The sequence below is a fragment of the Vidua chalybeata genome, chromosome 26 (assembly GCF_026979565.1).
Source record: "Vidua chalybeata isolate OUT-0048 chromosome 26, bVidCha1 merged haplotype, whole genome shotgun sequence".
NCBI classification, from domain to species: domain Eukaryota; kingdom Metazoa; phylum Chordata; class Aves; order Passeriformes; family Viduidae; genus Vidua; species Vidua chalybeata.
In genome coordinates, this window is record NC_071555.1 from 2,520,089 (window position 1) to 2,548,085 (window position 27,997).

General features: G+C 44.7%; 1 protein-coding gene across 1 annotated transcript in view; it reads left to right on the top strand.

Moving 5' to 3' along the window:
- Positions 1-2,351: 2,351 nt before the first annotated feature.
- SKAP1 (src kinase associated phosphoprotein 1) overlaps positions 2,352-27,997 on the top strand; it is a 92,016-nt gene continuing 66,370 nt past the window's right edge. Inside the window, exons 1-4 of the mRNA XM_053965273.1 lie at positions 2,352-2,421; positions 4,245-4,350; positions 9,041-9,066; positions 18,033-18,140. Coding sequence (XP_053821248.1) covers positions 2,379-2,421; positions 4,245-4,350; positions 9,041-9,066; positions 18,033-18,140 — 283 coding nt within the window. The 5' untranslated portion in view covers positions 2,352-2,378. The remainder of the gene's footprint in view (positions 2,422-4,244; positions 4,351-9,040; positions 9,067-18,032; positions 18,141-27,997) is intronic.

A 27,997-nucleotide genomic window follows, 5' to 3' on the forward strand; every position in this document is an offset into this window, starting at 1 on the left:
CCAGCTCTATTTCCCGGGAAATCGGATTTCCCAAGGATGCCGGCCGGGCTCAGCCGGGCTGCGGGCCCTGGGAGGATCCAGGTGGGAATTTTCTCCAGCGGGGAGGAGGTTTTGAATCCAGAATCCCCAAATTTGGGATGCTGCAGGACAAGGACGGTGCCAGACTCCCCCCTCTCCTTCCCAGCTGATCCCAAATCCAAACTTGTGACCATTCCACGCATCCAAAAATTGAAGTGGTGAGAAAAAAAAGGGAAGGGAGAGCAAAAAGAGGAAGAAAGAAAAAAAAAAAAAAAAGTAATTTCCCTGGAAATTGGGAAAATCCCTTTTCTTGACACCCTACCTGTGATATTTTTATTTGCTGTTATTTTTGATTTCCTGCCTTTAATTCCCTAAATCCCAGCTCAGGAGACCCTCCCTGGCCAGGAGATTTGAGGAGCAGCTTTTGACAGGCAAAAATCGAAAATTTCCCCCCCCAAAAGACTCAGAATTCCCTAAATCCCAGCCCTACCTGACCGGGAGATTTGAGGAGCAGCTTTTGACAAGCAAAAATCGAAATTTTCCCCCCCAAAAGGCTCAGAATTCCCTAAATCCCAGCTCTACCTGACCAGGAGCTTTTGACAAGGAAAAATCCACATTTTGCTCCTAAAAAAAGTCTCAGAATTCCATAAATCCCATCTCTACCTGGCTGGGAGATTTAAGGAACAGGAATTGACAGGGGAAAATCCACAATTTTCTCCAAAAAAAGGCTCAGAATTCCCTAAATCCCAGCTCTACCTGGCCAGGAGATTTAAGGAGCAGCTTTTAACAAGGAAAAATCCACATTTTGCTCCTAAAAAAGTCTCAGAATTCCCTAAATCCCATCTCTACCTGGCCAGGAGTCTTGAGGAACAGGAATTGACAGGGAAAAAAATCCACATTTTGCCCCAAAAAAAAGACGTGAGGCCCCAAAAAGACCAGAGGAGCAGCTCCTGTGATATTTTGATTTTCCAGCTCCTGCTCGGGGCCCCCGAGCTGCGTTTCCTGTGCTTTGAGGTCTCAGCATCCGCTGCAAAATCTCCATTTTTGGGCCCGTTTTGGGTCCTAAAACCGAGCTCGTGCTGCAGCTGAGCTGAGCCTAACAAGGCTGAGGGAGGAGGGGCAAAACCTGAGTTTCAAACCTGGGACAGAAATGGTTAAAATCGGGTGGGAAATGCCGGATGGGAAAGTTTGGAAATGACGTGGCAGCGACAGCTCCGAGCTTTCAGGGCCCAGATTTAGAGAATCCCCTGGTGCTTGCTCTGTCCCCAAAGAAAAAACCCCAAAATCCCAAAATCCCAAAATCCCAAGATCCCAAAATCCCAAAATCCCAAAACCCAGCGGGGAATTTCCCAGGAAATTTGGCTTCTCTGTAAAATCACCCTCCTTGAAAAATGGGATTTATGAGGTGCTGGCCCTGCAAATCCCAACCCCAAACGGCCCCAAAAGGAGTCTGGAGCTGCTTTGGGGTTTCTCCTTCGGCTCCACCACCCCAAATCCCGACCCCAAAGAGTCGGGATCCTCCTGGCATCTGCTCCTTGTCTGGTTTGTGCTGAGAAATAATAAAAATAAAAAAAATAAAATTGGATTTTTTTTTCCTTTATTTCTCAGAAAAGGGGGGCCCAAACCACCTGGGAGCACCTGGAGGAGCAGCTCTGGATTTCCAGGAGAATTTCCACGTGGAAATTTCCAGATTTCCAGGAATATTTTTTCATATTTCCACGTGGAAATTTCTGAATTTCCAGGAATATTTCCCACATTACCTCATGGAGGAGCACCTCCAGATTTCCAGGAATATTTTCCAGATTTCCACATGGAAATTTCCAAATTTCCAGGAATATTTTCCGTATTTCCGTATGGAGGAAATCTCCATATTTTCAGGAATATTTCCATGCAGAAATCTCCATATTTCCAGGAGTTTTTCCATCTTTTCCCAACCCAACCTCTTTTCCACGCAGAAAACGGGAAAAGGGGAAATTTCATCCCAGAACATCCCCTTTTTCCCCGCCATTGGAACTTCTGGGGTGGAAAACCTGGAAAAAATCCCATTTTTAGGGGCAGGAACAGCCTGAGGAAGCTCCAGGAGGAAATTCCAGCCGGGAATTCCAGGTGGAGCTCCTTGGCCGGAGCTCAGCTTTTCCCACCTGGAATTTTTGGGATCGCCCAGGACAGCTGGGAACGATCCCGGGGATCTGCTGGGGTTTTGAAAGGAGGAGGAAGCCAAACCCCAAAGGTTCCTCCTCCTCCTCGTTTTTGGGGTGTCCCCGCCCTCGCGGCTTCCTCCTCGTCACCCCACAGCCGTCGCGGCCGGCTCGGCGCCCGTGGGAAGGGATCCCGCGGATCCCAAAGATCCCGTGGATCCCATGGATGCCCCGATCCCACAGGAGATCCAGAGGCTCCTGGAAGGTAACGGATCCCTCCTCGCCCCCTGCCAGCCAAAGGGGTGGGGCTGGGAAGGGTTTGGGGTGGCTTTTCCTGGGGTGCTTTGGGCTCCTCAGGGGTCGTGGGACCTCCCTGGCCCTGACCCCAAAAATCTGGGGGCTGTGAGACCTCCTGGGCCCTGACCCCGAGGAGAATTTGGGGGTGACCCCGAGGAGAATTTGGGGGTGACCCCGAGGAGAATTTGGGGGCTGTGGGGCCTCCCTGACCCCAAAAATCTGGGGGCTGTGAGACCTCCTGGGGCCTGACCCCGAGGAGAATTTGGGGGGCTGTGGGGCCTCCCTGACCCCAAAGATTTGGGGGCTGTGAGACCTCCTGGGCCCCGACCCCGAGGAGAATTTGGGGGTGACCCCGAGGAGAATTTGGGGGCTGTGGGGCCTCCCTGACCCCAAAGATTTGGGGGCTGTGAGACCTCCTGGGCCCCGACCCCGAGGAGAATTTGGGGGTGACCCCGAGGAGAATTTGGGGGGCTGTGGGGCCTCCCTGACCCCAAAGATTTGGGGGCTCCTGGGCCCCGACTCCGAGGAGAATTTGGGGGGCTGTGGGGCCTCCTTGACCCTGAGGACAATTTGGGGGCTGTGGGGCCTCCCTGACCCCAAAAATCTGGGGGCTGTGAGACCTCCTGGGCCCTGACCCCGAGGAGAATTTGGGGGTGACCTCGAGGAGAATCTGGGGGCCTGTGGGGCCTCCTTGACGCCGAGGAGAATTTGGGGGTGACCTCGAGGAGAATCTGGGGGGCCATGGGGCCTCCCTGACCCCAAACATTTGGGGGCTCCTGGGCCCTGTCCCGAGGAGAATGTGGGGGTGACCCCGAGGAGAATTTGGGGGGGTCATGGAACCTCCTTGACCCCAAGGAGAATTTGGGGGGCCGAGGGGCCTCCCTGACCCCAAAGATTTGGGGGCTGTGAGATCTCCTGGGCCCTGACCCCGAGGAGAATTTGGGGGTGACCTCGAGGAGAATCTGGGGGCCTGTGGGGCCTCCTTGACGCCGAGGAGAATTTGGGGGTGACCTCGAGGAGAATCTGGGGGGCCATGAGGCCTCCCTGACCCCAAACATTTGGGGTCTCCTGGGCCCTGACCCCGAGGAGAATGTGGGGGTGACCTCGAGGAGAATTTGGGGGTGGCCTCGAGGAGAATTTGGGGGGCCGTGGGGCCTCCTTGATCCCGAGGAGAATTTGGGGGCTGTGGGGCCTCCCCGACCATAAAGATCTGGGGTCTTCTGGGCCCCGACTCCGAGGAGAATTTGGGGGCTGTGGGGCCTCCCTGACCCCAAAGATTTGGGGGCTGTGAGACCTCCTGGGCTCTGACCCCGAGGAGAATTTGGGGGTGACCCCGAGGAGAATTTTGGGACTGTGGGGCCTCCCTGACCCCAAACATTCCCAGATTTCCTGAACCCTTTCCCATTCCCCCATTTCCTGCCCCTTCCCAAACCCACTTTCCCTCTCCGAGGTCGCATATTCCTGATTTCCCTGACCATCCCCAGCTTTCCTGACCCTTCCCATGTTTCCTAAACCCCTTTCCCACATTTCCTTCCCCTTCCCACGGCCACTTTCCCTCTCCGAGGTCGCGTATCCCTGATTTTCCCATCATTCCCACATTTCCTTCCCCTTCCCAAACCCACTTTCCCTCTCCAAGGTCGCGTATCCCTGATTTTCCCGCCATCCCCAGCTTTCCTGACCCTTCCCATGTTTCCTAAACCCCTTTCCCACATTTCCTTCCCATTCCCGTGGCCACTTTCCCTCTCCAAGACCACATATCCCGCTTTTCCCTTTCCCATTCCCATTTTCCAGAGGCTGAGGATTACCTAGGCCGGGCTTTGCAGGAGGAGCCGCTCAGCGCCCGGGCGCGGGAGCAGCGCGCCGCCGTCCTCGGCGCCTTCCAGCGCCTCAAGGCCAGGTGGGTTCTCCTGGAATTCCCGCTCCAAACCTCCGGAATTCCGGCAGATTTTGGCCATTCCTCCTTCTGCCGCAATTCCCCCATGGCTTGGAATTTTGTGGATCTTCCAGGCTCGGGATAATGGGAGAATCCCGAGGAGCTGTCGTTGTTTTGGTTGGATTTTCTCTGGTTTAGGACGGGGATTTTCCCCTCTTTTTTAGGAGGAATTTAGGAAGGAATTCTGGGATATTCCTGATTTATTTCCTCATTTCAGGATGGGTTTTCCCCCTCTTTAAAGGAAGGAATTTTTGGATATTCCTGATTTATTCTACAATTTCAGGATTTTTGCCTCTTTTTGAAGAAAGGAATTTTGGGATATTCCTGATTTATTCTCTAATTTCAGGATGGGTTTTCCCCCTTTTTAAAGGAAGGAATTCTGGGATATTCCTGATTTATTCCCTAATTTCAGGATGGGTTTTCCCCCCACTTTAAAGGAAGGAATTTTGGGATATTCCTGATTTATTCTACAATTTCAGGATTTTTGCCTCTTTTTGAAGGAAGGAATTTTGGGATATTCCTGACTTATTCCCTAATTTCAGGATGAGATTTTCCCCCTTTTTAAAGGAAGGAATTTTGGGATATTCCTGATTTATTCCCTAATTTCAGGGTGGGTTTTTCCCCCTTTTTGAAGGAAGGAATTTTGGGATATTCCTGATTTATTCCCTAATTTCAGGATGAGTTTTTCCCCCTTTTTAAAGGAATGAATTTTGGGATATTCCTGATTTATTCCCTCATTGCAGGATGAGTTTTTCCCCCTTTTTGAAGGAAGGAATTTTGGGATAATCCTGATTTATTCCCTAATTTCAGGATGAGATTTTCCCCCTTTTTGAAGAAAGGAATTTTGGGATATTCCTGATTTATTCCCTAATTTCAGGGTGGGCTTTTCCCCCTTTTTGAAGGAAGGAATTTTGGGATAATCCTGATTTATTCCCTAATTTCAGGATGAGATTTTCCCCCTTTTTGAAGAAAGGAATTTTGGGATATTCCTGATTTATTCCCTAATTTCAGGGTGGGCTTTTCCCCCTTTTTGAAGGAAGGAATTTTGGGATATTCCTGATTTATTCCCTAATTTCAGGATGGGTTTTCCCCCTCTTTAAAGGAAGGAATTTTTGGATATTCCTGATTTATTCTACAATTTCAGGATTTTTGCCTCTTTTTGAAGGAAGGAATTTTGGGATATTCCTGACTTATTCCCTAATTTCAGGATGAGATTTTCCCCCTTTTTAAAGGAAGGAATTTTGGGATATTCCTGATTTATTCCCTAATTTCAGGGTGGGTTTTTCCCCCTTTTTGAAGGAAGGAATTTTGGGATATTCCTGATTTATTCCCTAATTTCAGGATGAGTTTTTCCCCCTTTTTAAAGGAAGGAATTTTGGGATATTCCTGATTTATTTCCTAATTTCAGGATGGGTTTTCCCCCCACTTTAAAGGAAGGAATTTTGGGATATTCCTGATTTATTCTACAATTTCAGGATTTTTGCCTCTTTTTAAAGGAAGGAATTTTGGGATATTCCTGATTTATTCCCTAATTTCAGGATGAGTTTTTCCCCCTTTTTAAAGGAATGAATTTTGGGATATTCCTGATTTATTCCCTCATTGCAGGATGAGTTTTTCCCCCTTTTTGAAGGAAGGAATTTTGGGATAATCCTGATTTATTCCCTAATTTCAGGATGAGATTTTCCCCCTTTTTGAAGAAAGGAATTTTGGGATATTCCTGATTTATTCCCTAATTTCAGGGTGGGCTTTTCCCCCTTTTTGAAGGAAGGAATTTTGGGATATTCCTGATTTATTCCCTAATTTCAGGATGGGTTTTCCCCCTCTTTAAAGGAAGGAATTTTTGGATATTCCTGATTTATTCTACAATTTCAGGATTTTTGCCTCTTTTTGAAGGAAGGAATTTTGGGATATTCCTGATTTATTCCCTAATTTCAGGGTGGGTTTTTCCCCCTTTTTGAAGGAAGGAATTTTGGGATATTCCTGATTTATTCCCTAATTTCAGGATGGGTTTTTCCCCCTTTTTGAAGGAAGGAATTTTGGGATATTCCTGATTTATTCCGGCTGGGGATTTTCTCCCCTCTTTTTCTTTGAAGGAAGGAATTTCTCACATGACTCCAAATTAAATTCATCCCATTTTCCCCTCCTTTTATCCCTGAGCTCACTCCCACCACTAATTCCCTTTGGAGCCTTCTGGGTTGTTCCTTTCCGGAATTTTCCAGCCTTTCCCAGCCCGGCTGATGGAATTATCCCAATTTTCCCATCCATTTCCTCCTGGATCCATCATTAACCTGGAACCTGAGAGCCTCAGCTGAGCTGAAAAATGAATTTCAATCCATTTCTCCCCTAATGGGGAATTCCCAATCCCATTTTCCCATCTCCCTTTATTATTATTTTTTTTTTTCCTCTGTTGGAAATCTCATCCAGCATCGATTTTTAAAAAAAAAAAAAATTATTTCTTTTCCCAGACATTCAAATCGTGGCTCCAAAGATTCCATTCTACCCCATCCCTTGGGAATATTGAATTAATTAATGAGGAAAAACTGGGAATTTGATTGGAAGCTACGTGGATTTTATGGATCTGGCTCAGAGGGTTTGGATTTTGGGATTTTTTCCAGCTGCTCAAATCCCATTAAACGCACATTCGCCCAAATTTTTGTATTTTTTTTGGGTGTTGCAGGCCCAAAAATCCAAGACTATATCGGAAAAATAGGATTTGGGATGAATTTTTATGCAGGAAGGGGTGGGGAAAACACCAAATTTAGGGAAAATATTGGGAAAAAAGCAAAATCCCATGGATGAACTTCCTGGAAATCCAAGGGCTCCCAAAATCCGGCATTTATGGGATTTATCCGAGACTTCTCTTGGCAGAAATGAGCTCGTGGCTCTCCCACATTCCCTAAAAACCTCTCCTCCCCCCATCCCTAATTCCATTTTCTCCCAAATTTTCCTTCCCGGAGTAAAAATGATCCAACCATGGAATTAAAACCAAATCCTTCAGCTGCAATCGGGATTTTTTTTTTTTTTTTTTTTTGGCTGTTTTTTTTTTATCCTAAAAAATGAGAAAAAGCAGGAAAATCCAAGTTTTTTTTTTAGCCTTTTCCATCTGAATCCCTGGAGCTGCTCCGGGAGGGAACGGAACTCAATTTTCCCTTTTTTTTTTTAGGCCATTTCCTGGGATTAAAAATGACAGAGGTCGGGAACAAAGCCCCGGTGCTTTCATGGAGCGGGAATTGCGAGTGACAGAAAATCATTCAGGAAATGTTGGCGCTAAAACATGGCCGGGAAAAAGCTCCGGAGGCAAAAATTCCCGGAAAAAAAAAAAAAAAAAAAAAAAGGGATTTTTCCTGTTCTTCTTTGTTCAGGAGGGAAAAATATCCCCATTTTTGGGAATGCTGGATTTTTTGGGATCGGGGGAATGCAGGAATCTCTTAGAGCTGATGTTTTTCTGCTTAAATGTTGGATAATTGGAATTTTTCCGTGGAAATGTTGGGATTTAAGGATAAAAAAAATATAAATTTTTAAAATATTTTTATATAAAATAAAATAGAAATAAATATAAATATAATATATTATTATATAATAATATAAATATAAAATAAAATAAAAATAAAATAATTTTTTTTTTTTCCGGGGGAATAAAAAGCTGGAGCGGCTTTTCCAGCTGCCTTCATGTGGGGCTGGATTTTTGGGATTTTTGGGATAAAATGGAGCAGCCACGGGATGGAGAAAAAACTCCTTGTGGAACTGGGAAACCAGCCCCAAAATCATCCCAAAAAACTCCCAATTTTTCCTCCAAAAGGCTCTTCCCAACCCAATATCCCGGGAAATTTGTGCATATTTTGAATTTTTCCTCTTTTTTTTTAATCCAAAGGAAAAAAACTCCAATAAATGCCAGGCCCTTCATGGGAATTCCGGGGTTGTTTCCCAAGGAATCCGTGCCGGGAGCCGGGATGTTCCTGGGGGTTCGTTTTCTCCAGGAAAGCTTTTAATGGGGATCCGAATTAATTAATTGGATTTTCCCACGTCAGATTCCTGCCACCGGAGCTCATCTTGGAACGGGCACGTTGTGCTTTATTCCCAACCCTTGCTGGGATTCCCAAATTTCCTGGTGCCATTCCTGGATTAAAATCCCAAAATTTTCCTGAAATGGGACAGAGGAATAAATCCTGATTTTTTAATATTAATTTTTTTTTTTTTTTTGGAATGGATTAAAATGATTCCCAAGATTTTCCTGAAGCGGGAGAGAGGAAAAAAATCCTGATTTTTTAAAATATTAAATACTTATTTATTATTTTTGGGAATGGATGGAATGTGGATCACCCTCCACTTGCTGGGAATGAGCTCAGTGAAAATCCTGGAATATTTTGGGCTTGGTAATTACTTTTAAAGGATTTGAGGGGAAAAAAGGTCGCAGGAATTTGGAGAAGGATCTGCTCCAACGGATGGAAATCCATGGAATTCAGGTTGAGAAGGGCTTAAATCCCATCCATTCCCTGTTCTCCAGGGCTGGCCCATCCCAATTCCTCTTGGAATTCCGTGCGTTTCCCATTCCCTGGGTTCCCAGATTCTCCCATCCCTCCCTAATTCCTCAGGCCGGAAGAATCCCTGAGGAAAATCTGGGATTTTACGGCTCCTTTTCCCTTTGGTTTTTCAGGTACCGCCTGGAATTCCCATCCCGAGGTGAGTCCAGCTGGGAAGGGTTGGACTGGGGGATGTTCCGTGTGCCAAATTCCCAGGAAAAAGAGTTTTTATGGATGTGTGGGGCAGCTCTTGGGGTGGGAAAATTCCGCAGCAGGAATCTCATCACGGAGAGCAAATCCCACAATTTCTGTGGCTCTGGCATCGATTCCCAGGCTGGGAATTTCCAGGAATTTGGAAATGTTTGGGAAGCTTGGGAAGGGCAGCGGATTCCCGTGGAGAATTGAGTGGGAGCGAAGATTCCGGGGTGTCCCTCAATTTTCCTGAGCTTGGAATGGGAGCAGAGCCCGGGATCAGGATGGGAATTTTCCAGGAATGACAATTCCTTGTTAAAAAATCGGGAATTTTTGGCTTTGCTCCTCATTTCCTCCATCATGGCAGTGAGGATTTGAATTTCCTGGGATTCCTGAGGGTCACCAGGAGGGATTTCTGGATCTCCAGGACAATCGCTGGGTGCTCCTTCGGCTCCCTTGGATCAAGGGATGGAATTCCCGATTCGGAGCCTTGGGAACAGCACAGGGATTGGTGGATTTGTCCTTTTTCCTTAAAAATTGGTTGGGATCCATGAGGACCTCCTGGAGTTTCACCGAGGTGGGAGCTACTGGAAAAAAATTCCCTTCCTGCCATTCCAACACCTCCAATCCTTTATTCCAGGAATAAAATCCATTCCTGCCATTCCAACCCATCCAATCCTCCATTCCAGGAATAAAATCCATTCCTGCCATTCCAACACCTCCAATCCTCCATTCCAGGAATAAAATCCATTCCTGCCATTCCAACTTCTCCAAACCCTTCTTTCCACTGGGAATTCAACCCATTCCCAGCATTCCAACACCTCCAATCCTCCATTCCAGGAATAAAATCCATTCCTGCCATTCCAACCCATCCAATCCTTTATTCCAGGAATAAAAATCCATTCCCAGCATTCCAATCCTTTATTCCAGGAATGAAATCCATTCCCAGCATTCCAACCCTTTATTCCAGGAATGAAATCCATTCCCAGCATTCCAATCCTTTATTCCAGGAATAAAAATCCATTCCCAGCATTCCAATCCTTTATTCCAGGAATGAAATCCATTCCCAGCATTCCTCGGGATATTCTTTAGATGGAGTCGGAAGCGGAAGGAAAAGTAGGAAAATCCGGGATGTGGAAGGGAATTTGGGAATTTTAGTGGGAATGAATCCTTGGAGTGCTCGGGGAACGCCCAGCCGGGTATCCCATGGGAAAACGGGAAAATGGGAATTCCATGGCCACGTTTTCCATCTCCGAGGGTCTTCAAGGAGCGGTCACGGAGTCACCCGAGCTCCTGAGTGTCAAAAAATCAGGGAATCACGGAATGGTTTGGGTTGGAAGGAGTTTTTTTTTTGAAAGCGATGCCTTTCTCCTTGATTTTGTTAAAAAAAAAAAAAAACCCAAGTAGATGAATGAACCCAGATTTATTTCACGGAGCTGATGACAACGCTTTAATTTTCCATCCAAAATTCATCCCAGATGGTTTTCCCTGAACCGCTGAAGAGCAGAATTCCTTAAAATACTCAGGAGTAGTCAAAACATTCAGGAGAGAGAGGTTGGTCTTCCATTTTTATGAAATTTGGGAAAATTGAGGCTCCAAAAATGGGGGTTGGAGCCAGAACTCCTGTTTGTCCCAGAAAATTCCCACCTCTTGGAGTCAGGAATAGTCAATAGAAATGGGATGAATTGTGATTTAAAAATTGGGACCTTTGTTAATTAAAGGCATTCATTAACAAAGAGAAAAGTGGGAGTAGGCCTCAGCAGGCCTCAGCAAGCCTCAGTAGGCCTCAGCAGGCCTCAGCAGGCCTTAGCAAGCCTCAGTAGGCCTCAGTAGACCTCGGCAGGCCTTGACAGGCCTCAGTAGGCCTCAGTAGGCCTTAGCAGGCCGCAGTAGGCCTCAGCAGGCCTCAGTAGGCCTCAGTAGGCCTTAGCAGGCCGCAGTAGGCCTCGGCAGGCCTCAGCAGGCCTCAGTAGGCCTCAGTAGGCCTCACCTCGTAGCAGGCCCAGTTTAGTTGATATTTTTATCAATTTTTTGCCTCATTTTTTGGTATAACTCTATTGGGATCATTTAGTGGAATCGTTTTATCTCCCTTTTATCCATTTTTTCTGATCCCTTTATCACTCTGCCTTGGAGAACAAAACTCCATCCCTCTGGAGCCGCGCCGCCATGTCCATCCCTGTCCTCTCCCCTCAGGAACAAAATCCCCACCCCCCAAAAAAAAAAAAACAACCCAAACCCAAATCTTCGTAACCCTTTTTCCCCTCTAAAACCCCAAATCCAGGGAGCTGCAGCTGCCTGGGAGCCGGAACCTGGCGTTTCCCCAACCCTCTCCCCGCTGCCGCCTTTTTACTCCGTGTGGTTATGACAAGGCCAAGTAGCAAATCATTAAAACAACAACAAAAAAAAAAATCAAAAAAAATTCCCTTTTTTTTGCTGCAAAGATTCCCTTTGATGCCGAGCCAGAGTGGTTGGGAATTAATGGAGTGCTGGGTGATTTTAGGAAGTTTTATTTATAAAAAGCCCTTTTGGGCTCATGGCGGGAGGCTCCGGCTTTGCTGAGCTGGGCTCAGGCTCACAAGCCTGGCTGAGATTTATGAAGTGTTGGGGAAAAAAGCAGGAAAAAAACCTTGGGATTGACAAGAATTGGAAGGCCAGGCTCAAATCGCCGGCCCCGCCGATATAAACAACAACGCTCCGGCCCCGGAGATGTCAAAACACGGCGGAGACGGAAAGAAAAGCAAATCATTTGGAGAGTTTTTATATATTTATATATAAATATATTTATATATGATATCATTTTTAGAGTTCTATACATTAGATATTAAATATATTAGATATATCGAATTTATCTATTAGATATAGTCTGTATGAGAGGATATAGATATTAAATATATTATATATTATTACATAAATATTGTGTATTAAAATATGTTATATGATATAAAATATAATAATATATTAATATATATTATTAAATACATTATATATTAGGGGATATATTAAATATATATATTTTATTCTATAAAAATATCTTTTTATATATGTTTATTATATAAAAATTATATATCTATAATATATAAAACATATAACATATAACATATAACATATAACATATAACATATAACATATAACATATAACATATAACATATAACATATAACATATATATTATATATTATATATTATATATTATATATTATATATTATATATGATTTTTATATATTTAATATTATATATTTATATTTATAAAATTTTAATATACAAGAAATATTTTTATTATATAAAATATATATGTATTTACATGTAATACAATACATAATATGGATATTTTCTATAATATATAAATATATATAATATATATAATATATATTTTAAATATATATGTCTCTATATATTCTATATATATACACCTATATATTATATATATATATATTCTCTATATATTCTCTCTCTATATATAATATATATTCTATATATATTATATATTCTATATATTCTATATATTCTATACATATATATATATATATATAAAAATTATTTATTCAGTGTAGAATTATTTCGTCATTATTGCCCCTTCTGCAGAATTATTAATTAATTAATTGCCTGCAATCCTGCCCATTTATTAATTAATTATTCCCCACCTTCACGTGTGGTTTTTATGGAATTATTTATTAATGATTGCCCGTCCTGTCGAATTATTTTGGTGGGAGCCCTTCCTGATTCGGGATTGTTGGGAAATGCCCCAGGAATTCCCCTCCTGGGGCTGGAATTTCAGGGATCCCCTCACCGAGATCGTTCCCAATGGGAACAGCCCCTCCTGCTTCCCCAGAAAGACGGGAAAAGGATTCGGAATTTCCAATAACGCTCCCCGATTCGTGTCCAGGAATTTTCCCCTCCCTGGCACAAGGAATAATTGAACCCCTGAGCTGCTGAATTCCCTTTGGGATTATTCTCCAAATCCCAAAAATTCTGCTTTTCCACTTTATTCCAGCCTAAACTCCGACCCGCGGCAGGATTGGCAATATTGGAATATTTTCCATGAGCCCAAAATCTGCCAGATTTTCCTCCCCATCCTTTCCTGGGATTATTCCTTTCTGCCTTTGGATATTCCCAAGAAATTCCATGTTTTATCCTCCCAATCCTTTCCTGGGATTATTCCTTTCTGCCTTTGGATATTCCCAAGGAATTCCATGTTTTATCCTCCCAATCCTTTCCTGGGATTATTCCTTTCTGCCTTTGGATATTCCCAAGGAATTCCATGTTTTATCCTCCCCATCCTTTCCTGGGATTATTCCTTTCTGCCTTTGGATATTCCCAAGGAATTCCATTTTTTATCCTCCCCATCCTTTCCTGGGATTATTCCTTTCTGCCTTTGGATATTCCCAAGGAATTCCATGTTTTATCCTCCCCATCCTTTCCTGGGATTATTCTGTGATGTATTTGGATTTTCCCAAGAAATTCCATGTTTTATCCTCCCCATCCTTTCCTGGGATTATTCCGTGCTGGATTTGGATATTCCCAAGAAATTCCGAGGTTTTATTGTCCCCATCCTTTCCTGGGATTATTCCTTTCTGCATTTGGATATCCCCAAGGAATTCCATGTTTTATCCTCCCCATCCTTTCCTGGGATTATTCCGTGCTGGATTTGGATATTCCCAAGAAATTCCCTGGTTTTATCCTCCCCATCCTTGCTGCCTTTGGATATTCCCAAGAAATTCTGAGGTTTTGTCGTCCCCACCCTTTCCTGGGATTATTCCATGTTGGATTTGGATTTTCCCAAGAAATTCCCTGGTTTTATCCTCCCCATCCTTTCCTGGGATTATTCCTCGCTGCCTTTGGGTGTTCTCAAGAAATTTCATGGCTTTATCCTTTCCTGGGATTATTCCGTGCTGGATTTGGATATTCCCAAGAAATTCCCTGGTTTTATCCTCCCCATCCTTGCTGCCTTTGGATATTCCCAAGAAATTCCAAGGTTTTATCATCCCCACCCTTTCCTGGGATTATTCCGTGCTGGATTTGGATATTCCCAAGAAATTCCTGTTTTTTTCTTCCCCATCCTTTCCCGGGATTGGCTTTGGGTATTCCCAAGAAATTCCTGTTTTTTTCTTCCCATCTTTTCCAGGATTGGCTTTGGGTATTCCCAAGAAATTCCTGTTTTTTTCTTCCCATCTTTTCCAGGATTGGCTTTGGATATTCCCAAGAAATTCTTGTTTTTTTCTTCCCATCTTTTCCAGGATTGGCTTTGGATATTCCCAAGAAATTCCATGTTTTTTCCGTGCCTGGGGGAGGGGACGGCAGGGAAATTCCAGCGGCGCATTCCCGGCTGCCGCTGCCTTGCAGCCCGACCTGCTGGGCGCCGGCAATCACTGCAAGCTCCAGCAGCTCCATCCCAAACAAATCCCAAAAAAATCCCCCAAAAAAACCCCAAAAAAACCAAACAAACAAACCCCCCAAAAATCCCCCCCAAAAAATCCCAAAAAATCCACCCCCCAAAAAAAAAAAAATCCCCAAAACCCCCAAAAAATCCCAAAATAATCCCCCCAAAAAAGCCCAAAAAAATCCCAAAAAGTCCCCCCCACCCCGAGAAAAATTCCAAACAAGTCCAAAAAAAAAAAAAAAAAATCCCCAAAAAAGCCTCAATCCCAAAGATTTTTGCCTTTCTGGTGTGCCGGGAATTGGCTTTTTTACACCTAATTAATAAAAAAACCCCAAAAATGGGAATGAGGGGAGAAAACGAGGCTTGGGATGGTTTGGGAAGCAAAGGGAAATCGGCTCCTGATGGATATGGGAAGGAATTTTTGGGATTTCTGCCTGGGATCGCATCCCAAAAAAAAAAAGAGAAAAGGGATTTGGGTTTATTTGGGATTTTTTGGGGGATGATTGTGGTGGGATAAGATGGGGATGGAATAGAAAAATAGGCTTTGAAGGCAAAAAAAAAAAGTGGGATTTTAAGGTAAAAAATAGGATTTGAAGGCAAAACTTTAGGATTTTAAGGTAAAAAATAGGATTTGAAGGCAAAACTTTAGGATTTTAAGGTAAAAAATAGGATTTGAAGGCAAAACTTTAGGATTTTAAGGTAAAAATAGGATTTCAACCCAGCCCAAATGTATAAATTTGGTGCTTTAATCAAATCCCAAGAGCTCCAAACTCTTCCGTTCCCATTTTTTTTTTGGATTTTCCCACCATTTTATCCATTCCCACTTTTTGGGATTTTCCCACCCTTCTCGTCCATTCCTAAATTTTGGGATTTTCCCACCCTCCTCATCCATTCCCACTTTTTTTGGGGGGGGATTTTCCCACCATCATCTTCCATTCCATTCCCATTTTTATCCCTAAAAAAAGGGAATTCTTGATGTTGGACCATTTGACGCCGCCACTTTTTTCCTAATCATTCCCATTTTTTTCCCTTAAAAATCGAGGAATTATTGACATCAGATCATTTAACCTCACTTTTTTTCCTTTTAGATTCCAATTTTTTCCCCCATAAAAAATGGGAATTCTTGCCCTTGGATCATTTCCTGGCCCAGCTTTCTTTGGAAATCGCTGCCGGAGCCGCTGGAAATTCCATTTTGGGGCTGTTTGGAGGGCGCTGAGTGAGGAGCAGCTGCCGCCGCTCCCTTATCGGAGCAAATATTGAATTAAAATCCTTGGAGCATCCCATTAAAAACCTTTGGATGTGCAATTAAAAACCTTTTCATCATCTCCAATTAAAAACCTTTTCATCTCCAATCGAAAAATCTTTTCTCGCCGCCGGGCTTTCGTCAGAAGCCATCTCAACACCTGGCACGGCCCCTCCAGAAAAATCCCACGGAAATTCCCTGGAAAATTCAACAGAAATTCATTTCAGGGGCGGAAAGATCCTTTCCACACCCCGGATTGGGTCATTTGTTGGGAGGAAATCCATGGATTTAGACTTTTTCCCTGTAAATTTATATAAAAAATCCATGGATTTAGCCTTTTCCCTGTAAATTTATATCAAAAATCCATGGGTTTAGCCTTTTTCCCTGTAAATTTATATCAAAAATCCATGGTTTAGCCTTTTTCCCTGTAAATTTATATCAAAAATCCATGGGTTTAGCCTTTTTTCCTGTAAATTTATATCAAAAATCCATGGGTTTAGCCTTTTTTCCTTAAAATTTGTGCAGGAAATTATATTTTTTAACCTTTTTCCTGTAAATTTATATCAAAAATCCATGGATTTAGCCTTTTTCCTGTAAATTTATATCAAAAATCCATGGGTTTAGCCTTTTTTCCTTAAAATTTGTGCAGGAAATTATATTTTTTAACCTTTTTCCCTGTAAATTTATATCAAAAATCCATGGATTTAGCCTTTTTTCCTTAAAATTTATATCAAAAATCCATGGATTTAGCCTTTTTCCTGCAAATTTATATCAAAAATCCATGGGTTTAGCCTTTTTTCCTGTAAATTTATATCAAAAATCCATGGGTTTAGCCTTTTCCCTGTAAATTTATATCAAAAATCCATGGGTTTAGCCTTTTTTCCTTAAAATTTATATCAAAAATCCATGGATTTATCCTTTTCCCTGTAAATTTATATCAAAAATCCATGGGTTTACCCTTTTCCCTGTAAATTTATATCAAAAATCCATGGGTTTAGCCTTTTTTCCTTAAAATTTGTGCAGGAAATTATATTTTTTAACCTTTTTCCCTGTAAATTTATATCAAAAATCCATGGGTTTAGCCTTTTCCCTGTAAATTTATATCAAAAATCCATGGGTTTAGCCTTTTCCCTGTAAATTTATATCAAAAATCCAGGTTTTATCCCTTTTTTCCTTAAAAATTTGTGCAGAAAATCCGTATTTTTCTCCCAATCCCTGTAAATTTCTGCAAGAAATTCATCTTTTCATCCTTTTTCCCTGTAATTTTTTTAGAGGAAATCCATATTTTTATCCTTTTTCCCTATAACTTTTTTTAGGAAATCCATGTTTTTATCCATTTCCCTGTATTTTTTAATAGGAAATCCATGTTTTTATCCTTTTTCCCTGTAAATTTATATCAAAAATCCATGGTTTTATCCTTTTTTCCTCAAAATTTGCGCAAGAAATCCATGTTTTTATCCCAATCCCTGTAAATTTCTGCAGGAAATCCATATTTTTATCCATTTCCCTGTAATTTTTGATAGGAAATCCACATTTTTATCCATTTCCCTGTATTTTTTTAATAGGAAATCCATGTTTTTATCCATTTCCCTGTAACTTTTTTATAGGAAATCCATGTTTTTATCCATTTCCCTGTAATTTTTGATAGGAAATCCACATTTTTATCCATTTCTCTGTATTTTTTGATAGGAAATTCATATTTTTATCCATTTCCCTGTAATTTTTTATAGGAAATCCACATTTTTATCCATTTCCCTGTATTTTTTATAGGAAATCCATATTTTTATCCATTTCCCTGTCGTTTTTTTATAGGAAATCCATGTTTTTATCATTTTCTCCTTAATTTTTTATAGGAAATCCACATTTTTATCCTTTTCCCTGTATTTTTTTTATAGGAAATCCACATTTTTACCTTTCCCCCTCTCTCCTGAAGGATTTCCAAGCTCTTCTTCCCTAAAATCCCGGGAAATTCCCCATTTTAGTTAAAATCTTTATTTCCTACGTGGATTTCACGGCTCGAGGGCAGGGACAAGGATTTGGATTTGCCTCTGGAATTTTGGCATTCCCGGCTTTTTTTTCCCTCCCTCCACCCTGATTTCCCTAAAACCCCTGAAATCCCCCAAAAATCCACTTGGATCTCGGAGAGTCCCGGAAGGAAACGGGGATATTTGGGGGTAGGAATTCCCAAATTCCTCCAATTTTCCTCCAAAATTCCTCAAAATTCCTCAAATTTCCTTCAAAATTCCTCAAAAAGTCCTCAAAATTCCTCAGAAATTCCTCCCAAATTCCTCAAATTTTCCCCAAATCCATCCAGGCGGGGACGAGCGCGACGTTCGTGACGGCTCCGAGGAAAATCCCGGCTGGAATTTCGGCCCTTCCCGGATTTCCCCGGCCCCGTTCCCGACAGAATTCCGGGATGAGGGTGAGTCACCGATTTTTTTTTGGGAATGTTTTGGGAAATTTCGTGGAATTCTGGGATGTTTTTGGTGTTTCTTGGAATTGTTGGGATTTGGTCTTCGGGAGAAGATCGCGGATAAATCCGGAATCCGTTGGGTTCCGTCCGTCCCAGAATTCAGGAGGGGATTTTGGGGTTTTTCAGCGCTTCGTCCATTCCCAATCGATTGATCCCTTTAGATATTGATCAATCCCTTTGGATGGTGATTTATCCTATTGGTTATTGATTGATCCCTTTGGATATTGATCAATCCCTTTGGATATTGGTTGATCCCTTTGGATATTGATTGATCCCTTTGGATATTGATTGATCCCTTTGGTTATTGATTGATCCCTTTGGTTATTAGTCAATCCCTTTGGTTATTGGTCGATCCCTTTGGATATTGATTGATCCCTTTGGATATTGATTGATCCCTTTGGATATTGATTGATCCTATTGGTTATTGATTGATCCCTTTGGGTATTCCTCTGTTTCCTTTGGATACTGATTGATCCTATTGGATATTGACTTATCCCTTGGGATATTGATTGATCCCTTGGGATATTGATTGATCCCTTTGGATCCTGCTCCATCCCTTTGGATATTCCTTTATTCCCGTTGCTCAGTGAATATTTGGGGCGTGTCCGTGTTTATTGGGGCATTTTTGGGGCTGTCCATGGATTTTCGGGGCTGTCCATGGATATTTGGGGCGTGTCCATGTTTATGGGGGCATTTTCGGGGCTGTCCGTGGATATTTGGGGTGTGTCCGTGTTTATTGGGGCATTTTTGGGGTTGTCCATGGATTTTCGGGGCTGTCCATGGATATTTGGGGCTTGCCTGTGTTTATGGGGGCATTTTTTGGGCTGTCCATGGATTTTCGGGGCTGTCCATGGATATTTGGGGCGTGTCCATGTTTATGGGGGCATTTTTGGGGTTGTCCATGGATTTTCGGGGCTGTCCATGGATATTTGGGGCTTGCCTGTGTTTATGGGGGCATTTTTTGGGCTGTCCATGGATTTTCGGGGCTGTCCATGGATATTTGGGGCGTGTCCGTGTTTATTGGGGCATTTTTGGGGTTGTCCATGGATTTTCGGGGCCGTCTGTGGATATTTGGGGTGCCCAGATGTGTCACCGGATCTCGGGGTGTGTCCCCCGTGTGTCTCGGGGGATATTTGGGGCTGCCAATGGATTTTTGGGGCTGTCAGGGAATATTTGGGGTGTCCGTGCGTCCGGGGGGGTCTCTCTGTGTCTGCTGGGGGCTCTTTGGGGTTCTTTGCACATTTTGGGGTTATTTGCACGTTTTGGGTTTCTTTGCACAATTTGGGGTTCTTTGGGTGATTTGGGGTTCTTTGCACATTTTGGGGTTCTTTGCGTGATTTGGGGTTCTTTGCGTGATTGGGGGTTCTTTGCACGATTTGGGGTTCTTTGCACAATTTGGGGTTCTTTGGGTGATTTGGGGTTCTTTGCACAATTTGGGGTTCTTTGCACGTTTTGGGGTTCTTTGCACAATTTGGGGTTCTTTGGGTGATTTGGGGTTCTTTGCACGATTTGGGGTTCTTTGCACAATTTGGGGTTCTTTGTGTGATTTGGGGTTCTTTGGGTGATTTGGGGTTCTTTGCATGATTGGGGGTTCTTTGCACAATTTGGGGTTCTTTGTGTGATTTGGGGTTCTTTGCACAATTTGGGGTTATTTCCACAATTTGGGGTTCTTTGCACGTTTTGGGTTTCTTTGCACGATTTGGGGTTCTTTGCGTGATTTGGGTTTCTTTGCACGTTTTGGGGTTCTTTGCGTGATTTGGGTTTCTTTGCACGTTTTGGGGTTCTTTGCACATTTGGGGTTCTTTGCGTGATTTGGGGTTCTTTGCACAATTTGGGGTTCTTTGCGTGATTTGGGGTTACTTGCACAATTTGGGGTTCTTTGCGTGATTTGGGGTTACTCAGGGGTATCTGCCCGTGGCTGTCGGGGTCTGTTCAGGTGGATTTGGGGTTTTTAGGATCCATCGGGGTCTATTTGGTGCATTTGGGGTCTATCTGGGGTGATTTTGGTGTATTTGGGCTTATTTTGGTGGTTTTAGGGTCTATTTAGGGCTATTTTGGTCTATTTGGGATCTATTTGGGGTCATTTTGGTGTATTTAGGGTCTATTTGGGTTACTTTTGGTGGTTTTAGGGTTTATTTGGGGTCATCTTGGTGTATTTAAGGTCTAATTTGTGTAATTTTGGTGTCTTTAGGGTCTAATTTGGGGTAATTTTGGTGTTTTTAGGGTTTATTTGGGGTCATCTTGGTGTATTTAAGGTCTAATTTGTGTAATTTTGGTGTTTTTAGGGTCTATTTGGGTTAATTTTGGTGTCTTTAGAGTTTATTTGGGGTCATCTTGGTGTATTTAGTGTCTCATTTGTGTAATTTTGGTGTCTTTTGGGTCTATTTGGGGTCATTTTGCTGTTTTTAGGGTTTATTTGGGGTCATTTTGGTGTTTTTAGGTTTTATTTGGGGTGATTTTGGTGTTTTTATGGTTTATTTGGGGTCATTTTGGTGTTTTTAGGTTTTATTTGGGGTCATTTTGGTGTTTTTAGGGTCTATTTGGGGTAATTTTGGTGTTTTTAGGTTTTATTTGGGGTGATTTTGGTGTTTTTAGGTTTTATTTGGGGTGATTTTGGTGTTTTTAGGGTTTATTTGGGGTAATTTTGGTGTTTTTAGGGTCTATTTGGGGTCATTTTGGTGTTTTTAGGGTTTATTTGGGGTGATTTTGGTGTTTTTAGGGTCTATTCTGGGGTCCCGCGGTCCCTCCGGGCGCGGCGGCCGCTCCGGAATTCTGCAGCGCCCCCGTGTGGGGGCGGCCGGGAACGCGCGGGGTCGGGAGCGCGCCCGGGAGCGCGCGTTGGGAACGGGCCCGGGAACGGGAAGGGGCTTTGGGAATGGGAACGGGCCTTGGGACGGGGTTTTGGGAACAGGAAGGGGCTTTGGGAATGGGAACGGGCCTTGGGACGGGGTTTTGGGAACGGGAAGGGGCTTTGGGAACGGGAACGGGCCTTGGGACGGGGCTTTGGGAATGGGAACGGGCCTTGGGACGGGGCTTTGGGAATGGGAAGGGGCTTTGGGAAGGGGTTTTGGGAAGGGGCTTTGGGAATGGGGTTTAGGAACAGGTCTTGGGAAGGGGCTTTGGGAACGGGAAGGGGCTTTGGGATCAGCTTTGTGAAGGGGCTTTGGGAATGGGTTTTATCCCCAAACCCAACCCCTAAATCCTCCCCCAAACCCCAAATCCCATCCCACAAACACATCCCAAATAAACCAACCCCACCCCACAGACACATCCCATCCATCAGGACTGATCTGGGGTCAGGATTGATGATTTGGGGTTGGGATTGATTTGGGGTCAGGATTGATGATTTGGGGTTGGGATTGATTTGGGGTCGGGATTGGTTTGGGGTCGGGATCGGTTTGGGGTCGGGATCGGTTTGGGGTCGGGATTGATGATTTGGGGTCGGGATTGGTTTGGGGTCGGGATCGGTTTGGGGTCGGGATTGATGATTTGGGGTCGGGATCGGTTTGGGGTCGGGATTGGTTTGGGGTCGGGATCGGTTTGGGGTCGGGATTGGTTTGGGGTCGGGATTGATGATTTGGGGTCGGGATTGGTTTGGGGTCGGGGTTTTCCCCTCACTGTGGCACCTTCCCAACCAGGAACCCCCTGGGTTTGGGCAGAGTTTTTGGGATTTTTCCTCATTTTCCTGGCCTGGATAATCCCAAAGAACCTTCGGCGGAGCCAAGAGGTGCAGGAGGGAAGGGCTGAGCTGGATTTAGGGAATTTTATCCTTTGGATCCCATTTATCCGTTGGATGGGGCTGTGGGGTCCGGGTGGTTTGACTCAGAAACCCCAGAATGGTTTGGGGTGGAAAAACCCTAAAAATCCCCCAATTCCAACCCCGTGCCGCGGACAGGGATATCTCCCACCGGAGACAACCACCCCAAATCCCCCAAACGCCTCCTGATTAATTAATCATTAATTAATTCACTCATTAATCAGCTGAAGGGAGCTGCTCCGGCCTCGCCCCGCAGAGGATCAAAGCCACAAAAACCCCAAAAAAAAAAAAATCCCCCGGAATTTGGGGGAGAAACGGGAAGTTTATTTTAACTGGGAACTGATGCCTTTTGGGATTTTTCCAGCCCTGATTTGAGGGTCGGGAGGCACCGGAAGCCAGGGAGGAGCAAATTTAGGGGCAGGGGAAGTCCCGGTGCTCTCTGAACTCCTTCCAGGAGCTGGGGAAGAGCTCCGGAATTCCCGATAAACACCTGATGCATGGGGTGTGCGGGAAGGCTGGGACGTGGAGCGGCCACGGGGCCGGGGTCAGCCGTAAAAACCCTTTAAACCCTTCAAAACCCCCCCAAAAATGTCCTTGGAAACGGTTCAAAACTCTCTAAAATCCTTCAAAACCTCCGAAAACCCTTTAAACGCCTTCCAAACCCTTTAAAATAGTTCAAAACTCTCTAAAATCCTTCAAAACCGCCTAAAACCCTTTAAACGCCTTCCAAACCCTTTAAAATAGTTCAAAAATCTCCAAAACCCTTCAAAACACTTTGAAATCTTTTAAAACCCTTTAAAATATTTTAAAAATCCTTCAAAACTTCCTAAAACCCTTTAAACGCCTTCCAAACCCTTTAAAAGAATTCAAAACTCTTCAAAACACTTTGAAATCTTTTAAAACCCTTTAAATTTTTTTTTAAATCCTTCAAAACCTCCTAAAACCCTTTAAACGCCTTCCAAACCCTTAAGAATGGTTCAAAACTCTCCAAAACCCTTCAAAAACCTTCGAAATCTTTTAAAACCCTTAAAAAAAAAATTTAAAATCCTTCAAAACCTCCTAAAACTCTTTAAACACTTTCAAAACACTTAAGAATGGTTCAAAATGCTCCAAAACCCTTCAAAACCCTTTGAAATATTTTAAAACCCTTTGAAACCCTTCAAAATATTTTAAAATCCTTCAAAACCTTCTCAGACCCTTAAAATCCTTTCAAAACTCTTTAAAATCCTTAAAAACTCTTCAAAACCCTTTTAAATTCTTTGAAATCTTTTAAAATCCTTCAAAACCCTTCTAAAGCCATTTAAACCCCTTCAAAACCCTTTTAAATAATTCAAAACTCTTTAAAATCCTTAAAAACTCTTCAAAACCCTTTTAAATCCTTCAAAATCCTTCTAAAGCCATTTAAAACTCCTTCTAAAGCCATTTAAAACCCCTTCAAAACCCTTTTAAATAATTCAAAACTCTTTAAAATCCTTAAAAACTCTTCAAAACCCTTTTAAATCCTTCAAAATCCTTCTAAAACCATTTTAAACCCCTTCAAAACCCTTTTAAATAATTCAAAACTCTTTAAAATCCTTCCAAATTCCTCGAAACCCTTTAAAATCCTTCAAGACCCTTTAAAACCTTCTAAAAACCTTTAAAAATCCTTTTAAATGGTTCCAGACTCTCTAAAATCCTTCCAAATTCTTCAAAACCCTTTTAAAGAATTCAAAACTCTCCAAAATCCTTAAAAACTCTTCAAAACCCTTTTAAATTCTTTGAAATCTTTTAAAATCCTTAAAAACCCTTCTAAAGCCATTTTAAACCCCTTCAAAACCCTTTTAAATAATTCAAAACTCTCCAAAATCCTTAAAAACTCTTCAAAACCCTTTTAAATCCTTCAAAATCCTTCTAAAGCCATTTAAAACCCCTTCAAAACCCTTTTAAATAATTCAAAACTCTTTAAAATCCTTCCAAATTCCTCAAAACCCTTTAAAATCCTTCAAGACCCTTTAAAATATTTCAAAACCCTTTAAAACCTTCTAAAACCCTTTAAAAACCCTTTTAAATGGTTCCAGACTCTCTAAAATCCTTCCAAATTCTTTAAAACCCTTTAAAAATCCTTCAAGACCCTTTAAAATATTTCAAAACCCCAAACCCGCCCCAGTTCCCTTTAGGGGATGAAATTTTGGGGTGGCTCGTTGGTTGTGCCGCCCGTTCATTTGGAAATCCCAAAATTCCCGATCCCAAATTTCTCCCCCTTTTCCTCCCTGACTTTATTTTCCCCTTCCCCAATAAAACAAATCCCATTTTCCCCCTTCCCAATAAAATAAATCCCATTATTTCCCCTCCCTGATAAAATAAATCCAATTTTTTCCCCTCCCCAATAAAATAAATCAAATTTTTTCCCCTTCCCCAATAAAATAATTCCCATTTTCCCCCTTCCCAACAAAATAAACCCCATTTTTCCCTTCCCAATAAAACAAATCCCATTTCCCCCCCTCCCTGATAAAATAAATCCCATTTTTCCCCCTCCCATAAAAAATAAATCCTTTTCCCCCATCCCATACAAAACAAATCCCATTTTGTTTTTCCATCCCGGATAAAACAAATCCCATTTTTCCCCCTTCCCCTATAAAACAAATCCCATTTTTATTTTCCATCCCCTATAAAACAAATCCCATGTTCCCCCATTCCCATATAAAACAAATCCCATTTTTCCCTTTCCCCTATAAAACAAATCCCATTTTTATTTTCCATCCCGGATATAACAAATCCAATTTTTTCCCCCTTCCCATATAAAACAAATCCCATTTTTATTTTCCATCCCATATAAAACAAATCCCATTTTCCCCCATCCCCTACAAAACAAATCCCATTTTTTCCTCTTCCCCTATAAAACAAATCCCATTTTTTCCCCCTTGCCAATAAAACAAATCCCATTTTTCCCCCATCCCCTACAAAACAAATCCCATTTTTATTTTCGATCCCTACAAAACAAATCCCATTTTTTCCTCTTCCCCTATAAAACAAATCCCATTTTTACTTTCCATCCCATATAAAACAAATCCCATTTTTATTTTCCATCCCATACAAAACAAATCCCATTTTTCCCCCCTTCCCATATAAAACAAATCCCATTTTCCCTTTCCCCTTTCCCGCTCCGCTCTCCCTGCCCTCTCCCCTCCCAGATCTGCGTTCCCACCTCGTTTCCTCTCGCCATTAACGAGCTCCAACCCCAACTCCAACCCCGACCCCAACCCCAACTCCAACCCCAACCCCAACCCAACCCAACCCCAACCCCAACCCCAACCCCAACCCCAACCCAACCCCAACCCCAACCCAACCCAACCCCAACCCCAACCCCAACCCCAACCCAACCCAACCCAACCCAACCCCAACCCCAACCCCAACCCCAACCCCGACCCCAACCCCAACCCCAACCCCAACCCCAACCCCAACCCCAACCCCAACCCCAACCCAACCCAACCCCAACCCAACCCCAACCCAACCCAACCCAACCCAACCCCAACCCCAACCCCAACCCAACCCCAACCCCAACCCCGACCCCAACCCCAACCCAACCCCAACCCCAACCCCAACCCAACCCCAACCCAACCCCAACCCCAACCCCGACCCCAACCCCAACCCCAACCCCAACCCAACCCAACCCCAACCCAACCCCAACCCAACCCAACCCAACCCAACCCCAACCCCAACCCCAACCCAACCCAACCCAACCCAACCCAACCCCAACCCCAACCCCAACCCAACCCAACCCCAACCCAACCCCAACCCCAACCCAACCCCAACCCCAACCCCGACCCCAACCCCAACCCCAACCCCAACCCCAACCCAACCCAACCCCAACCCAACCCCAACCCAACCCCAACCCAACCCAACCCCAACCCCAACCCCAACCCCAACCCCAACCCAACCCAACCCCAACCCAACCCCAACCCAACCCAACCCAACCCAACCCCAACCCCAACCCCAACCCAACCCAACCCAACCCAACCCAACCCCAACCCCAACCCCAACCCAACCCAACCCCAACCCAACCCCAACCCCAACCCCAACCCCAACCCAACCCAACCCCAACCCAACCCCAACCCCAACCCAACCCCGACCCCGACCCCAACCCCAACCCAACCCCAACCCAACCCAACCCCAACCCCAACCCCAACCCCAACCCCGACCCCAACCCCAACCCCAACCCGACCCCAACCCCAACCCCAACCCAACCCAACCCCAACCCCAACCCCAACCCCGACCCCAACCCAACCCCAACCCCAACCCCAACCCAACCCCGACCCCGACCCCAACCCCAACCCCAACCCAACCCCAACCCAACCCAACCCCAACCCCAACCCCAACCCCAACCCAACCCCAACCCCAACCCCAACCCCAACCCAACCCCGACCCCAACCCCAACCCGACCCCAACCCCAACCCCAACCCAACCCAACCCCAACCCAACCCCAACCCAACCCATCCCCAACCCAACCCCAACCCCAACCCCAACCCCAACCCCAACCCCAACCCCAACCCCGACCCAATCCCAACCCAACCCCGACCCCGACCCCAACCCCGACCCCAACCCCAACCCGACCCCAACCCCAACCCAACCCCGACCCCGACCCCAACCCCAACCCCAACCCCAACCCCGACCCAATCCCAACCCCAACCCCGACCCCGACCCCAACCCCGACCCCAACCCCAACCCGACCCCAACCCCAACCCCAACCCCAACCCCAACCCAACCCCAACCCCAACCCCAACCCCGACCCCAACCCAACCCCAACCCCAACCCCAACCCCAACCCCAACCCCAACCCCAACCCCAACCCAGCCCCGACCCCGACCCCAACCCCGACCCCGACCCCAACCCCAACCCGACCCCAACCCCAACCCGACCCCAACCCGACCCCGACCCCGACCCCGACCCCGACCCCAACCCCGACCCCGACCCCATTCATCCCCGGGCCCTCGGCTGGGGCCGCTCTGGGGGAATTCCTCGGGAATTCTGATCCCGCCCCAGGAAAATCCTGGGATTTTCTTCCTTTTTTATCCAATTGGGATTTTTTTTTAAGCTCTTATTTTCTTTTCTTTTTTTATTTTCTTTTTTTTTTTTTAAGTTTTTTTGCCCCTCCCCGAGTTTCTGCTCCAGGGAAATCAAGGATTTGGTCAAATTTGGGAATTCCTGAAAAATTCTGTTTGTTTAAAAGGGAAAAATTCCCTGGTCCTTGTCCCACCCGAGCTGGGAAAATCTGGGAAAAATTCTGGCCCCGATCCTGACCCTGACCCCAGCCCTGACCCTGATCCTTGACCCAATCCCAATCCCCGTCCCTGACCCCAATCCCTGACCTGACCCCAATCCCTGACCTGACCCCAATCCCTGACCCCAATCCCAATCCTTGATCCCAATCCCAGCCCCGATCCCAATCCCTGATCCCGATCCCAGCCCTGATCCCAAACCCTGATCCCAGTCCCAATCCCTGACCCTGACCCCAATCCCTGACCCCAATCCCTGACCCTGATCCCAATCCCAGCCCCGATCCCAATCCTTGATCCCAATCCCAGCCCTGATCCCAATCCCTGATCCCGATCCCAGCCCTGATCCCAATCCCTGATCCCAGTCCCAATCCCTGACCCTGATCCCAAACCCTGATCCCAATCCACCCCAATCCCTGACCCTGATCCCAATCCCAGCCCCGATCCCAATCCTTGATCCCAATCCCAGCCCTGATCCCAATCCCTGATCCCAGTCCCAAACCCTGACCCTGATCCCTGACTCCGATCCCTGACCCTGATCCCAATCTCTGACCCCAATCCCAGCCCCGATCCCAATCCCAATCCCTGACCCCGATCCCAATCCCAGCCCCGATCCCGACCCCGATCCCAATCCCAATCCCAGCCCTGATCCTGATCCTGGGCAGGAGCAGCCAAGGCCAGAAAAAAAACCCCAATCCCAGGCTGGGATCAGCTCTGGGTCAGGTTTAGGATCGGGATTTTCCTTCCCAACCCTTTTCCTGCTTTTCCCCTTTTCCCACAAAAATCCCATTTTCCAGG